The sequence below is a fragment of the Astatotilapia calliptera genome, chromosome 18 (assembly GCF_900246225.1).
Source record: "Astatotilapia calliptera chromosome 18, fAstCal1.2, whole genome shotgun sequence".
NCBI lineage: Eukaryota > Metazoa > Chordata > Actinopteri > Cichliformes > Cichlidae > Astatotilapia > Astatotilapia calliptera.
Window position 1 is genome coordinate 4,340,758 of NC_039319.1, and position 16,986 is coordinate 4,357,743.

At 42.6% G+C, this 16,986-nt stretch overlaps 1 protein-coding gene and 1 pseudogene across 1 annotated transcript; both read left to right on the plus strand.

The window, feature by feature from the left end:
- The first annotated feature begins 4,807 nt into the window (after positions 1–4,807).
- Positions 4,808–9,120, plus strand: LOC113010225 (tripartite motif-containing protein 16-like; annotated as a pseudogene).
- Positions 9,121–9,180: 60 nt separating this feature from the next.
- Positions 9,181–14,802, plus strand: LOC113010320 (zinc finger protein 430-like). Its single transcript, XM_026149355.1, has 5 exons — positions 9,181–9,757; positions 10,789–11,050; positions 11,754–11,899; positions 13,165–13,443; positions 13,930–14,802. The coding sequence occupies exons 4-5, from the start codon at positions 13,197–13,199 to the stop codon at positions 14,472–14,474; spliced, it is 792 nt and encodes a 263-aa protein (XP_026005140.1). The 5' UTR covers positions 9,181–9,757; positions 10,789–11,050; positions 11,754–11,899; positions 13,165–13,196; the 3' UTR covers positions 14,475–14,802.
- Positions 14,803–16,986: the final 2,184 nt, after the last annotated feature.

Consider the following 16,986-nt stretch of genomic DNA (forward strand, 5'->3'; position numbering starts at 1 on the left):
CATATGGTTTTCACTGCCCTATGCATAGCCAAGAAAACAGTCCTCATGAAGTGGAAAAATAAAAATAATCTTAATTCTAACCAATATAGAAATTATCTATTAGATTACATTAGTCTTGATACAGCCTCTGCCACCACATCAGATCAATTGCTCTGGGCTCCTTTGATCAGCTCCATCACCTAGTGGGGGTAGGGGGTCATAGTTTGGTCCCGCCTTCACTGCTGTGATTGGTGTGGGGGTAGGGACAGGCTTAGGGCGTCGGGGGGTTCCCCGGAGGCATCTTCCTTGGGGGGCTCAACCCGGGGTAGCGGTCATGTCCGGTTGGGGGCTCTGTTGGCTCTTAGGTGACGGTTTCCTCGTGGCTGCGTGCAGCGGGGCTAGGGGAGGGTCTGTGCTGACGGACGTGGGTTACTGACCTGGTAGCCTGTCTGCCCCTGGGTGGGTCCGGGATGGGTGTGAGGTTCTGGGGGCGCTCCGTCTCTGGGCTGGGGCCCTGGCCGGGCCTCAGGGGCTTGGGTCCTGGTTGGTCTGTTGCCGGGGTGGTGGGCGGGTGGGTGCATGGGGGCCTGGCCCTGGCGCAGGGTGCCGCCGGTGCGTCGAGCCACCTGGGGGGCTCTTCAACTGGTGGAGGAGATTGTCACACCTTGCAGGAGCTTTCCTCTCTTCAGGAACTCTCTCTGCAGGAGAGGAGGAAGATCTCAGCCTGGGCGTCTATTGTCTTATGTAGTCTGGAAGATGAGTGGATGGTGGGGTGGGTGCAGTTTTCTCTGTGGTGGGGTTGGGTGGACTGTCCCGGGCTCTGTGGGGCCGGGCGGTGCTGCTGCACTGGGCCCCGGTCTGGATGGGCCTGGGCCCCCTTTCCCTGGCGGGTCGCAGAGTATGGGGGTGCCTACTGGGGTCAGCGGGGGAGCTGGCCCCAGGGAGGGGTCACTTGCCACTCCCTTCCTTCCCTCCCCATCTCCAGCTGCCTCCCTCTTCCCGCTCCACCACAACCACCCACACATGCAGGGCCTTGGAGTAGGGGTGTGTCACCAGGGTGCAGAGGAGGCTACCCCCCCCCCCCCCCTGTCCCCTTCTGGCTGCCTCTGCCTCAATTTTATCCCACAACTTAGACATTCACATTACTCACACTCTCATTACACATACATATAGGATCTTGGGGGTGGGCACGATACACAGAATCCAAATTACCATCAGGGTGTACAACCTCTAAACCAGACACTCTAAACCAAGGCACAATGTACATTTCAAATTCCTTTAAATTTAAATATGTTTATATTGTCTCCTGTAAAATAGTCAGATGTCTATTCATATTAATGTACAGAATTCACCTGCTTGCTGCTACTACTGCACATTCACCCAGTGTATATACTATATGTATGTGTGTGTGTGTGTGTGTGTGTGTGTGTATATATATATATATATATATATATATATATATGTATATGTATATATGTGTATATGTATATATGTATATGTATATATATATATATGTTCTTCCTCTACACCCCCCCCCCCCCCCCCCCCCATTTTTGCACATGTCGAGGAGCGTGTCAGGCTACATTTCACTGTGTGTTATACTTGTATAACTATGCATGTGACAAATAAAGAACCTTGAACCTTGAACCTCACCCCTGGCGTCGTTGCCCACCTCTCAATTTTAAATACACGTAGACATTGAGGGCTAGCAGGTGGGACTATGCGCTTACCTGCTGCTCTCTGGCAGGTAGCTCCATGCCCTTCTGGGTTTTAATTGCACCTTAGAACACACATGCATCAACACTACAATGAGCGGGTGGAGGGAGGTTTGGAGTCTTCTCTCACCCCCGTTCTCTGCGGCCTGCGGGAGCGGGGGGGCTAGGAGGAGGAGTTGGCCGTCCGACTGCGGTCTGGAGTGTGGGGCCTCCCTGCTGCTGCGGAGTCGGGACGGTCTGCCTCCCCCCACCGCAGGGAAAAGGGTAACACCACCTGGGTCTGGGTGCAGTTCCCCCCCCTCCAGGGGCAAGGGTACCTAGACCCGGTTTGTAGAGTACGCTTGTGGAGCGTGATCGTGTGTACAGCGTCTCTTTATGTCTGTCTCCACGTCGGTTGAGTGTGGAGTAAGTGCATATGAGAGCATGAGGGTGGGAATGGATGTTTGTGTCTGTGTGTGCCTGTATGTCTGTGTCTATATGTCAGGTTGGGTATCAGACGCCACCTCTCTGGGGACATCTCAGGCCCTCCAAGGTTTGGAGGCCTATCTCCCCCCCCCCCCCCCCCCCCCCCACTTCCCTTGCCAGTGGCGGACTCCCTCAGACATCGGTGCGTTGGTGGTTCTTTGTGTCTGGGGATGGGCGTCCAGGTACACGCCGGCTCACTCCTTGGCGGCCGCTTATCGGGACCTGGAGCCTGGGGCTCGCTCGGGCCACTTCGGAGGTGGGGTGCCCCCGACCTCTCGGCCTGGGGCTCGGTCACTCAGGCACAGCTGGCTGTCGGCGGAGCTCACGGGCGCGTCACTGCAACCCCCCCTGGCTTCTGCTCCGCGGCTGCTGAGTGAGCCCTCATCTGGGACTCTCCTCAGCTCTTTCTGGGACAGTGGCGTGGCTGCCCCTCTGTGGGTCTTCCTTGGTCTCTTGTGTTCTGGGGGCCTCTGGATGTCTGGAGTTTTGATCTCCTCCATACCTGCTTCATGCCCCGGAGGACGGGGCTGTGGCCCCCCCACACCCTCTAGCAGATCATTACATGAAGGAACCTTTTAAAAACAAGCGCGTCCATGCTCACAGGTGTACACACGGGTGATCACACCCACAAACTACACCCTTTTTGGCTCCTACCTCAAAGCACACTGTGTTCTGTTGATCTTATGTGCTGCACAATAATGTTTAACATTTAGTATTTACTGTCATATTCCCATATATCATTGTGATGTTGTTTATTCTATTACTCTTGTTTTCTTCTGCTTGTTCTCTTTTTTCTTTCTCAACAGGTGATCCAGGTGATTGATATATGAATTTTTTTTCTCTGCCCGTTCTGTTGGTTTTTGTCTTTTGCCCTTCTCCCCCGTCCCTCTTCTCAGCTGTTTCTCTTTCCCTCTTTCTTTCTTCCCTTCTTTCCCCCAGTCAAGTCTGTCCCGTATTCAGCAAGTGAAAATAAAATAAACAATAAAAGGTGAATCAAATGGACCATTACGGCAAGGCTGGGATGGTCAATTTGGTAAAGTAAATCCATTGGGCATCTTTCTTTGCCTTTAGACAATAATTCTGATGGCAAAGGAGCCAAACGGGACAGGCAAAAAAAAAAAAAAAAAAGATGTGTGCGGTCCAGAAGTAGAAGAAGAAGAAAGAGGAGAGCAGAAATGATGACATTCTAGGCTCGCTTTTCACCTTTGATGTACTCTTAGCAGGAAGACTTTGGTTTGGTGATGTGTTAGAGATAATTTAGTGGTTGAAGCTACTGTGGACTGACCAGATCTGCCATCAGCTCAGAGTGCTGCATATCACCGCAAACCTGAGACAAAGTCATACAGAACAGGTGTGTAAAACTGTGATGGTGTCAGTGAAATAACACTGACTCATGCAGGACTCTGATAAAAACTCAGCTTGTGGGCTAACAGACTAAAATCAAAGAATGCTTCTCTTTTTCTCTTTTGTTAAAAACTTTGAACATCCAGTGAGACACAGAGTAAAGTGACTTTCCGAGATTGTTTCTTCTTCTACAGATTCAGATAAATGATGTCATTTTGAGCCAGAAAGAACATTTCCATCATAAAGTAGAAGACTTTTATATTCTTTATTTATTTATCTGGTAAAAAGTCTCATTGACTTTAAAATGTCTTTTTCAAAAGAGATCTGGCCAAGACCAGAAGCTCCAGTTTTCTCTGCTTCTGTTTGCAGCAGAGCAAAAAGGACAGAGAGCAAGGGACGAGAGAAGACACGAGACAAAGACATGAACGGGACCAAATACTAACCAAGACAACCTAAACAACAAATACTGAATAAATTCAAGAGCGTAAGCCCTTGAATTCTGATTTAATAAAGTAAATCAGAATACTTTATTAATCCTGAAGGATTAATAAAGTATTCTGATTCTGATAACTAGGAAACATAAGATACACAGAGAACAGAATAATGATTAAACAAGACTCAAAAAACCATAAACACAAAACACTGGGTCAACGGCCCAGGTACCCTAACAGCCGAGGGAAAAGATGACCTCCTATTCACATCAGTATGGTATATTTTACTCCCATATCACTACTCAAAGATCATATTTTATTGTTGTAGGTTGTGGAGGTGACACACACACAAGCTGTAGTTCAACAATGACTTCATTCCTCTATTGACCTATAAAGAGGTCTTGTTACATAAGATTAAAGCTGGAAACTGACACACATAAGCCCAAACACATTGTGTTATTGTGGACGTTGAAGTCACTGCATGTGTTTTTCATGAAGATTAAACTTTCCTGTGCTGTTGGTTCTTTGTTTAATTCTGTTGATTCTTACTTTTTTGTTCCTAAAGTTTAAACTAAACTCTTGTTGGATATCAGGTGTTCATTTAATAAAGCTGCAGGTTCAAACTTCTAACTGCATGAAAATGTAATGTGTAATGTCATGTGTTTCTAAGTACCATCATTGATTTTGGTCATCAAATCAGCCATTACTCATTTAATTTGATGTAAATTTCCCCTAATTTGCATATTCAGATTCAGTATTCAGTACCACATGTGAAAGTGACCCAGATCAGATTTGAAAATATTGGATTAGTGCCGTTCACACTGTCGTAGCATGATCGGATATAGGGTCGCATAGGGTCAAAAAAATCGGATTTAATGCGCTTTCGCCTGCAGTGTGAATGTAGCCTTAGTTAGTTCTTAGAGTTTGGTTTCTGTGTTCCCCTCTATTTAGTGTCTGTACCGTGTCTCTATGCATTTCCTGTTTTATTGTGAAGGTCCATGTCTTATGTTAGTGTGTTCTGGTCACATTTCCCCCTGTCTCGTGTAGTCAATTAGGTTCAGCTGTGTCTTTGCCATTCCATGTCTCCCCCTGTGTGTATTTATACTATGTGTCCTCGTGTGCTCCTCGCCGGTTCATCTGTGTTTTTTCCTGCATCATTCTGTGTCGTCTCCCTGCATCTCCATTTTAGGTTTCAGTTCTGTGTTGTGTTAGTTTTTTCCAGTTTAGGTTTCACCTCCTGCTGGCCTCCTTCGCCCGTTCCTAGATGCCCCTGGTCTCATATCGCACTGGACTTCATCACTGGTCTCCCACCATCCTCAGGTAACAGTTATTCTGACCATCATCGATCGGTTCTCCAAAGCTGTGCATTTCATTGCTCTGCCTAAGGGGATTAGGTGCAAGAGTTGTTAAAATGTATAATTAAATAATAGATGAATTCAATAGCAAACTGTGCCTCGTTCTCAGATGGACAGCAAGTGGAATGTGATAGATGAGATGAGGAGATGGAAGGAAGAAGAGAGGCAAAGAGTGATTCACAGGCAGAGCTTAGTTTATTTCCCAGTTTTGTTGCCTTATGGTTCCAAGCGCCGTGACCAATCTTTGCGTTTTATTATTATCTCATAACACTTGTTTAATCAGCTACCCTCTCTCCTGTGGACTGTTTAATCTCTACAGTCTCAGATCAACACAGCCCTGCCCTCCAGCACTATCAGCAGCAAGAGCAGAAGCAACCCCCCAAACAGCAACATTGTACCCATCAGGTAAAAAATGGGCTACGTTTGCTTTGCATTGTGCCCACCTGATGACAGTGATGTAGTGTGATGCGATTCCATATTAGATTCTTGATGAATGTGGGTTGTTGTTCTTCAGCCTGCTTCTATGTGCCCTTTTTAACTGTGAGCACCCGCCCCTTTAAACATCTCTGCACTGCCCTGACTAAATGTATATATAAACTGTCTCTATGGTTTACAGTCTGAGTCTGACAAGCTGTCAGCTGTTCATTTCTGCTATTTGAATTGTTAAAAGAAACAAACTATTCATTTAGCAGATTAACAAAAAGAATAGAGAGGCATCCAGTTATTGACATTTATATTATTTAGTTAAAGGTTTGAACAGAAAAACAATTAAACACAGAGCCTCTTCCTGCTTTCTGGAATGAATCGCAGCATGAAAACCCTTCCTCTTCTTCCTGCTCTCTAGCTCAGCACCTCCTGTCTGTCCATATCTTTCTGCGTTCCCTCCCCTTTAGATCTACATTATGAAGATGGGTGTAACCAACATGTGTTAGAGCTGGCAGGCCCCATTCACAGCAGCAACACTTGTTGTTCAGATCAGGTCAGACCAGTTTCTATAATAAGGAAGTGAAACTTACACAGTCACTGACACTGTTGGGAGAAATGGCGCAGAAAGGAGTTCAGCTAGACCGAGAAACCTTCTCTTGTTCGATCTGTTTGGATCTACTGAAGGATCCAGTGACTATTCCCTGTGGACACAGCTACTGCATGAAGTGTATTGAAAGCTTCTGGGATGAAGAGGAAAAGAAGAAAATCTACAGCTGCCTTCAGTGCAGACAGACTTTCACAGCGAGGCCTGTCCTGGTGAAAAACACCATGTTAGCAGTTTTAGTGGAGCAGCTGAAGAAGACTGGACTCCAAGCTGCTCCTGCTGATCACTGCTATGCTGGACCTGAAGATGTGGCCTGTGATGTCTGCACTGGAAGAAAAATGAAAGCCTTCAAGTCCTGTTTAGTCTGTCTGGCATCTTACTGTGAGAAACACCTTCAGACTCATTATGATTCACCTACATTCAAGAAACACAAGCTGGTGGAGCCCTCCAAGAAGCTCCAGGAGAACATCTGCTCTCGTCATGATGAGGTGATGAAGATGTTCTGCCGTACTGATCAGCAGAGTATCTGTTATCTCTGCTCTGTGGATGAACATAAAGGCCACGACACAGTCTCAGCTGCAGCAGAAAGGACTGAGAGGCAGAGAGAGCTGGAGGTGAGTCGACAAAACATCCAGCAGAGAATCCAGGACAGAGAGAAAGATGTGAAGCTGCTTCAACAGGAGGTGGAGGCCATCAATCAGTCTGCTGATCAAACAGTGGAGCACAGTGAGAAGATCTTCACTGAGCTGATCCATCTCATCCAGAAAAGAAGCTCTGATGTGAAGCAGCAGATCAGATCCCAGCAGGAAACTGAAGTGAGTCGAGTCAAAGAGCTTCAGGAGAAGCTGGAGCAGGAGATCACTGAGCTGAAGAGGAAAGATGCTGAGCTGAAGCAGCTCTCACACACAGAGGATCACATCCAGTTTCTACACAACTACCCCTCACTGTCAGCACTCAGTGAGTCTACAGACTCATCCAGCATCAATATCCGTCCTCTGAGCTACTTTGAGGATGTGACAGCAGCTGTGTCAGAGGTCAGAGATAAACTACAGGACATTCTGAGAGAGGAACGGACAAACATCTCACTGACAGTCACTGAAGTGGATGTTTTACTGTCACAACCACAGCCAAAGACCAGAGCTGGATTCTTAAAATATTCATGTGAAATCACACTGGATCCAAACACAGCAAACACATAGCTGTTATTATCAGAGGGGAACAGAAAAGCAACATTAATGAATCAACAACAGTCTTATTCTGATCATCCAGACAGATTCACTGTATGGTGGCAGGTCCTGAGTAGAGAGAGTCTGACTGGACGTTGTTACTGGGAGGTGGAGTGGAGAGGGGGAGGAGTTTATGTAGCAGTCGCATACAAGAATATCAGCAGAAAAGGAGGTAATGAATGTAGATTTGGACATAATGACAAATCTTGGTCATTAAATTGTGACAACAACAGATATATATTTCGGTACAACAACATTAAAACTCCTGTCTCAGGTCCTCGTTCCTCCAGAGTAGGAGTGTACCTGGATCACAGAGCAGGTATTTTGTCCTTCTACAGCGTCTCTGAAACCATGACTCTCCGCCACAGAGTCCAGACCACATTCACTCAGCCGCTCTATGCTGGACTGTTGGTTTACGATGATTATGGAGACACTGCTGAGTTGATTAAAGTGAAATAGACTGAAGTCTTTCATATTGTTGTAAGTTTAAATCTGTATTTTAGTTCCCTTTTAGTTTCTCTCCATCATTATTGTGGTATTTATGTGCTGCACATAAATCAGATGTCAGTCAAACATTATGGGCAGTACCTCGACATCTTCAACATGTTGTCTTGATGTTTTTACGTTTTATAGGTGGAGCTCTTTCCTGTGTCTGTTCAGCCATGGAGACTATCAATGCTTATGGATATTTTTATTTGAAAAATTTCTCCACATGACAACATAAACTTCTCTATCTTCTAAATGTTTACTGAATATTTTTCTTAGGTATTTGTATGTTGTTGTTTCTCTTCACTGATCTTAACAGAGAAGTCTACAGACCTTCCTTTATCACACAGATTTTATTCTCATTTGTACATTTATAAAGAAAACAATTAATTACAGAGCAATAAGAAATTTTAAGAAAGTGCACTATATCATAATTTATAGTAAAGTGTGTTAAAGCATCGTTAGTTAGTCACTTATTTAGTTTGGAGCTGTATCATCTGACACTGTAGAAACATTTCCTCCAGCTTCAGCACAGAATGTTAAAAACAGAACTATTAATGAGAACAAACAGTAGGAACACAGTATCAGCAAACATCATGGCTTAAAATGGAGAGTAAAAATCTAAAAAGAAATAAACAAATTAGTAAAAAGGATTTCCTGTTGACATGTTATTGGTCCTATCTTGTCTGCAGCACCTCCAGGATGCTTCTTATATGTTTCTGGTTATTTTTGCACCAATTTTAGTTTTTGTCAGTAGGAAGTTCAAGTTCAACTCAGTGTGTTTGTTTGTTTTTTTCAAACTGATGCCTGACCTTGAACACCAAACATCTGTCAATAAAGCAATGATATAAAATGCTTATATTAGTACTGAAAAACTGCATATCCACTTTACAAATATAAATAATGATATAAATCCACAGCTGAACTGGAGGAGCAGCTGATCTAGTTCACTCATGTGTTTCTGGACTAAGAGTTGGAGCAAATACCTTATGATTCAGTGATGTTTGTTTTTGTTAAATATTTTGTAGATCCAAGAGTGAGTTTGACTCATGATGATGATGTTCCGAATTAAACAAAGTTGGTCACAAATTCTTCAAAGCTGTTTATTAAGAATATATTCACTTGGACTCATGAGACAGGCTTGTGATCCAAGGGAGCCATCAACTGGACAATTACTGACATGACAACAAAAAAGCTAAGTACAGAGGGGGGAACAGAGGTGAAAAGACTTGCTTTAAAGGATTGTAATGTTTCCTTTTAAAATAAGTCTCTAAGGTCAGACAAAGGGACAGAAACTCATAGCTTTCTACCAGCCCAATGACAAAACTATAAGTTGTTTTTTAACATCTACTTTTTCATCTATTTGGCAGTCACAGTGAAAAGTATAAACATTGGCACGCTTTGTCTTGTGATTCTGCTGTTCGTAAAAAATGACCATGCGCAAAGTACCAGACTTTAAGGCTTTGACTTGATGCCAATGGCCTGAGGAGGACAGTATTACCCTTGGACATGTGTAGTCTGCCGTCTACTCAATAGAAGAAGAAGAAGCGCGGAAATGGCACAACTGTCTTCAGTTTCTGGGAGAGTTTAACAATGAGAGACTGATGATGCAGAAGAAATCTCCGTGGTTAAAAACATTAAAAACAGTCGTCCAGGATGATGAGATCCGCCATTGGCTCAGACTGCTGTATATCAGCCGGAGACCCGAGATGAAGTCACGCAGCAGGTATGTAAAACTGTGATGTTCTCAATGAACTAACACAGGAACGATCTGAGCTCAGTCTGTAAGCTAACAGGCTAAAATCAGAGAGCAGCTAATCAAACAAGTGCGTCCGTTTTTTTTTAAAGGTCAACTTTTAACAATAGACTTTCATGAGACACATCAAAACCAAACAGGGAGGGAAAGCTTCGGTTTTCTGCACTGTGCCACAGTTCGCTGTCTGCTTCGGTTCACGACGCCTCACTCCGGGGCTACAGACAGTTCTCTGCCGCCTGTGGTGCTCCTCACCTCCGTCTGCACCCACAGACTTCCCGAGGTGGAGGCAGGCCGGCAGGGACTTTGAGAGATGGGCTTTACTTTTAAAAATAGCCCTTAATCAGGGTCTAACTCACTAAAAGATGGCCACATGTCTCTCTCCAACTTAATCTCTTTCTTTTAAGTAATTGTTTTTCATTGAAATGAAATTAATTGTTCAATAAAATGATTACATTTATAATTGAATTAAAGTTAAATGAATCAAGGTGATTTTGACTTTGCTAGTTAACAGGAAGAGAAACAAACTTACACAGGATAAAATGAAATTTGGACCCAGCAGAAAAAGTCAGATCACAGACAAACAGAAACATTCCTCTTTGGCTAAAATAAAATGCAGATTATTGCTCATCTGCAGTTTTAATCATGGTGAATAATTTATGATTCAGCCAAGTAAGATTCTTCTGTGTGGAGGTTTTTCCCCTGTCAAAAGGCATTGACCATTACCTTCATCTAAACATGGAATTTAAGTCATGTAGTTGCCGTTGTTTGTTTTTAAAGAGGTCATAATATTTTTGTGATGGTAGAAATTTATCTTCAAAGTAATAGTTATAAAGTGAATTAATAAGACTTTCCAACAAAGAGAGGGAGTCACATGGTGCTTCTGAAACATTTGTACAAACCTCTCTCACATATGTGAGCAACATGCTCACAGTGTACAGCCCTGCTGACTGAGGCTGCACCTTTACCTGTCTAATCTTTTTCTTTTTACTTTGTTCCTCAAGTCCCACATCAACATGAAGTGTAAGGAGGAGGAAGATCTGGCTGGCCAGCAGGTCTGGAAGCAGGAGAGGAACTTCAATCTGGACCAGGAGGACACAGATCCCCCACAGATCAAAGAGGAACAGGAGGAACTCTGCATCAGTCAAGAGGGAGAACAGCTTGTAGTGAAACACGAGGATGAAGGCATCGTCGTCTGGAGCGGGGAAGAGCGGCTCAGACAGCTGCATAACATCTGGAAACCTGAGAAAGATTTACAGACCAGCGGTAAAACTGTAATCGCTTTTCTGAAGTGTTAACATTAATATTAAACCTACAGTTTGTATCAGTCAGATCTATTTAATGTGTATTCGTGAAAACATGACAGGGAGTTTTAAATGGACTGGTTCTTATATAGCGCTTTTCTACTCAATCTTGAGCACTCAAAGCGCTTTACAAAACTTGTGCATTCACCCACTCACTCCCATTCGCACAAGCACATTTTTCTTAGTGCTTTCTACCAACATTCAGACACACATTCCACAGATCAAAGAGCAACTTGAGGCAACTTGGAGTTAGTATCTTGCCCAAGGATATTTGAAATGCAGACTAGGTGAAGCCGGGAATCGAACCGATCAGTAGATGATCTGCTCTACCGCCTGAGCTACAGCCACCCCCAATAGTGAAGATTATTTTGAAAAATATCAAGATGTAGATCAGTTTCGAGATCAACTCCAAAATAGATCATCAGTCAGTCAGTAATAAGTGAGTTCTTTTTTGTTTGAAAGGTTTTTTTTTACTCTTAATGTTGCTGAAAAATGTCAGAACTCAAGTTCTCATTTGCATCAGAGTGCACAAATAACTTCATTTTTACACACTTTTAATTTCACCTGCAAATGTGAGCAACATGCCCTCATTACAGACTTTAACTAAAACTTTATCTTCTCAGAAGTGTTTTTCTATAATTACATTTTTTTTATTGTTCGTTTAGAAGCAATAGTGGAGAGACCGGCTGACTGCTGCAGAAGAAATCTGCTCTGAGGTTAACAGAACGTCTGATCGTCCAGTATGAGATCAACCTTCAGCAGAGACTGCTGGATATCAGCCGGAAACCCGAGATAAAGTTACGCATAACAGGTAAAACTGCGATGGTCTCAGTGGACTAACACAAGAATACAACTCATGTAGGACCTGATCAGAGCTCAGCTTGTAGGCTAACATACTGAAATCAGGGAGTGGCTAATCACACAAGTGCGTCTCTTTTTTACGGTGAACTTTTAGCATTAAACAAACCTTGAGACCGAGAGAAAGTGCCTTTATAGAAGATTTATTTAGAAGATTAAGATAAAGGAGGCAGGGAGGGAAAGCTTCTGTTTTCTGCACTGTGCCACAGTTCGCTGTCTGCTTCGGCTCTCTGACCCTCACTCCGGGGCTACAGACAGTCCTCTGCCGCCTGTGGTGCTCCTCACCTCCGTCTGCACCCACAGGCTTCCAGGGGTGGAGGCAGGCCGGCAGGGACTTTGAGAGATGGGCTTTACTTTCAAAAATACCCCTTAATCAGGGTCTAACCCTACAAGACCATCGTGCCTCCCCCACCATCCTCACCTCATTTTAAAATGTATATTTTTCAACTGAATTATATTTGGGTTCAAGAAAATGATGAAGTTTTTAAAATAACTTTGTAATGTTCTAATAAACAGTCTTAACTCGAACTAAATCAGCTCAAATCTCACAGATGTCAGTGTTATTCACAAAGCATGGAAACATAGTTGTTAGTTTTGAATGCAGCCACAGCAGGCAAACTATGGCTGCATGCTCCAAAGAACAGGAGCACAGTAACTGAACACACTCTTAGCACACTTACATCTGATTTTGGGAACAGTTAACAGATCTGAACCTGATGACCTGAGAGGTTTAACTGGGTCAAAGGTCGAGAGCCAATTGAGAACTGTCCAGTTAAACCAACTAAATGATGAAACCTTTGATTTAAAATGTCATGATCAACAGTATCAAAGGCAGCAATGAGATCAAATAGAACTAAGACTGAAACTCTGAGTCCCTAATAATCTTCAGATCACTGATGACTTTAGTTGGGTTGATTCTGTGCAATGACTGGCTGTGAAACCTGACTGGTACTTATCTGCTATGGCACTGTGAGATTTTCAGTTTAATCTACAACAATGACAAACATTTACTTGCAGCGTGAAGCTGGCAGCAGCTACCTGAATGATTTGTACTCTGAACTTTCCTAATAAGAGTATCAGAGCTCGAGAGTAACTTACACTTTCATTTTTCACATTTGTACAGTTTAAATTTCACTCACATATGAGGACATGCTCAGAGTGGACTATATTTGCTCAGATGTGTTTTCCTGTCATCACATTATTAACCTTTTTCCTCAGTGACCCTTTGTTCCTCAAGATCTCCCCCTAACATGAAGTGTGAGGAAGAGGAGGGCCTGTATGACCAGCAGGTCTCCAACCAGGAGAGGAACTCCAGTCTGGACCAGGAGGGCCCAGATCCTCCACAGATCAAAGAGGAAGAGGAGGAACTCTGCATCAGCGATGACGTAGAAAAGATTGTACTCAAACAGGAGGATGAAGGCCTCATCTGGACTGAAGAAGAGCAGCTCAGACAGCTGGATAACATCTGGAAACCTGAAATGAACTTACACAGCAGGGGTATGTAAAACCGTAATGGTCTTACCTAAAAATTAATATGACTTTAATTCATTCAATAAAGATATTTTGGAAACACATCAGAGTTCTTCAAGGCCAGTGTTTAAATAAACTCAGCTGATTGTTAGTCGAGGTTTTCTGAGAGCTTCGCTGCTTTTTATCCCCATATTTTAATCCTACTTTTAAATTTCCCCTTCTGTCTGATGTTTGTCTTATCATTTACATAAACATCTTTCCAACAGTAATTGGTGGACAAACTGTGATTGGTGCATAGAAATTTACTAACGTGTTAGAAGTGAGTGCATGAAATCTTATTTTAACAGTTTCCAGGTCTGGGTAAATGATATGATGATATTTCTGATGATATTTTGATTAAACTCTGTTGTAGAGTTGGAAATGGACAGCTGTAGACACCACTGCCGAGTAGTCATTCTTGTTATACTTCTATATTTATCTAAGACAAGTAATTTTGTCCATTTGTCACCTCAGCTTTCCCACAACAGCATGAATGTGAGGAGGAACTGGTTTTTGGGGACCAGGAGAGAAACTTCAGCCTCGACCAGGAGGATCCGGAGCTTCCACACATAAAAGAGGAAGAGGAGGAACCTTGCACCAGTCAGGACGTAGATCAGCTTGTAGTGAAGCAGGAGACTGAAGGCATTATTATCTTCATGGTGGCTCCTACTTATGAGGAAAGTGAGCCAGAGCTGGACAGTGAACATCTCCTTTCTTCCAGCTCTCCTGAACCAGAGAGCAGAGATCAGCAAGACAACTTTCCTGTGTCAGAGAGTCAGCGTAAAACTGACACAAGTAAAAAGTTTGTGAAATGTGAGATTTGTGGAAAAACCTTTGAGTACAGATCCAAACTAACGAGACATATGAGGGTTCACACAGGTGAGAAGCCACATTCTTGCAGCACCTGCGGAAAAAGATTCAGCCTGATGATAAACTTGAAAACTCACATGAGAATCCACACAGGTGAAAAGCTTCATTCAGAGGATACAGTTACAAAGACACATGAGGATTCACACTAGTTAAAAGTGGGAGAACTGTCAGATGAAGCAGTCCACTGAGAAGCCAGATCAGAGCAGATCAGATGACCTCCTTCCTTAAAAAACTCTGTATTGTTTATTGTATGTAGGGGTGGGAGATATAGCCTCAAAATAATATTTCAAGAAACTTACATTTAAAAAAAATAATGTACATTTTATCAGCTCGGCAGGCAGCAGCATTTATATGTGTAAGTAAATGATGGATTTTCCATCTTTCTCTTCCAGTGAGCTGCTGTCACTGATGACAGCTTAGCTAATTCAAAGTGTGAAAATGTGGCCACCTCAAGGTGCTTGATATTGTAAGGTAAAGACCCAACAATAATACAATGAAAACAGAGAAAACCCAAACAGTCATATGACCCCCTATTAGCAAGCGTTTTGGCGACAGTGGGAAGGAAAAACTCCTTTTTAACAGGAAGAAACCTCCAGCAGAACCAGGCTCAGGGAGGGACCCCCATCTGCAACAAGGAAAGTTTTAAGTCTAATCTTAAAAGCTGAAGGCTCTGCCTCCCATTCTACCTTTAAATACTCTATGAACAACATTATAGTGCAATGTTAGTGACACGGCATACATGAAATATGAGCACATAAGTATCCTCAGGGGTGTTTTTCCTGGAAGTTTTAAGAAAAGTGTATTACAAGTGCTTACACTCTAGCTTAATATCCAAAATAACCTTGTAATGCGGAGCCTGCACAATTCTGTCATATAAGGAAAAGAAATTCTACCTGGTTTGTTTCATCTTGGGTCGAGCTTTTTAACCTCCTGCTTTTCCACCGTGTAGCACATCAGTAATTTCCATCCACTGACTGCTCTTGCTGTTATATGAAATGTAACTCGCGAGTGCTCCAGTGATGCATGGTTGAATCATTTGTTTACCTTTGGGTCGCACATCACTGCTGCTAGTATCTCCTGCTCACGTGCCTTCACAGCCCGGTTGTACTCAAGTGTGTTTTTGCTTAAAGTGTTGTAACAGGTTTGCTTTTTTCACTTTCAGTGGGAAAAGTTTTCTTGCATATTTTGCGAACATTCAGCTACCAAACTGTGACTGGAGCCAGACATATGGCTCTGGCTGTGAGACATGACTGGGGTTGACTCATTGGGGTGAATGCAAACACATGATGTTCCTCTAAACACACTTTTTTGTAAACATTTATACCAGTATTATTGCAGATCATATGATATGTCACAGCCCTAATTCTGTTTGTTGCATATTCCATTAAAACCTGTAATGAAGATGAAACACGTATTTACATTCATTTGATGTGATATTTGTATCGTGTTGAGCTGTGGAGGTGACAAAAAAGTTGCTGAGATGTTTTATTTTTTTGTTTAGTGGAGAGGTTTTACTACACAGAGTCAAAGCTGGAAAGAAACACACATGAGACCAAACATTTTGTGATTTAATCTCGATTTTCATGAAGACTGAATTTCAGCATGTGCTCATCCTGTTGATTCGTATGTTGGTGTTGGTTATGTGTCTTAAAAGTGAAATAAAGATTTCTTTAAAACTTCTTGTGGCTATTTTTTTAAGGCACAATCTTTACAACATGAAACAACGTCTGTGAAGCACATTTTGTACAGTGGGCAGGGAGACTTGCCCATCACTGTGGTGGTGGGGTGGATGAGATTTGCCTGCGGTCACTTAAGGCTCTGTATGTTGAGGGTCTGTCCTGGTTGTCCTGCTCAAACATTGTATGGAAGTTGAGGTCAGTGCCTTCAGACCGGCCAACTATGGTGGTAATCATGGTCCCCTGTTTTATGAAGGGAGTGTAGAGGGTATGTTTGCACTTCAGGCCTCCCTAGGAAGGTCTATATCTGTAGTCACTTTCACTGTTTTCTTATTGCTGTTTCAAATTGTTGTTTCTGTTTGTAGCCTTTTTATTGAAGGATTTTGCTTTATATTATTAATATGTGCATTTGTTGTTATTAATAATATTTGCTTCACTCTCCATTTGATGTGTTTTTGGTATGTTATACTTTTAATTGTTCTATGATTATGTTTATGTGTGGTTTATAATTATATTTAAGTTCTGGGTTTTTTTATGAATAAAAGTGACTTAACTTGTCAGAGATATGAGACTTTGGGCATTTCCCCTTCTGTCTTATTCTCAGTGTCTTGTCTCCATGTTTATTTACCTCTGTGTTGCTATCTTTGTGTCTCTGTCTCTTTCTCTTCCCCTGTTCAGTGGGATTTAAGACTTCCAACAAATAATTTCAAAGGGTCAATTAAATTTTAATAAAACCATTTTACTCAACACTGCACTCGAATTTTAGCATTTTTTTTTACTCAGTCATAAAAAGATTCATCTTAAAATATGTTTTAGATACATTTTTATTACTTTTTTCTTTCTTTCTTTTATTGTTGTTGTCCCGTTTTGTTTTTTAGCCATCAGAATTATTGTTTGAAGGCCAAAAAAGATGCCCAACTAACTTAATTTACCAAATGGACCATCACGGCCTTGCCATATTGGTCCATTTGATCAACCTTTGTTA

What these genes read in the sequence shown, in the direction of transcription:
- LOC113010320 (XM_026149355.1), top strand. Translation starts at nt 13,197, where the DNA reads ATGAAGTGTGAGGAAGAGGAGGGCCTGTATGACCAGCAGGTCTCCAAC. An exon ending in AATGAACTTACACAGCAGGG is followed by an intron (nt 13,444 to 13,929) that starts GTATGTAAAACC and finishes TTGTCACCTCAG; the next exon opens with CTTTCCCACAACAGCATGAA.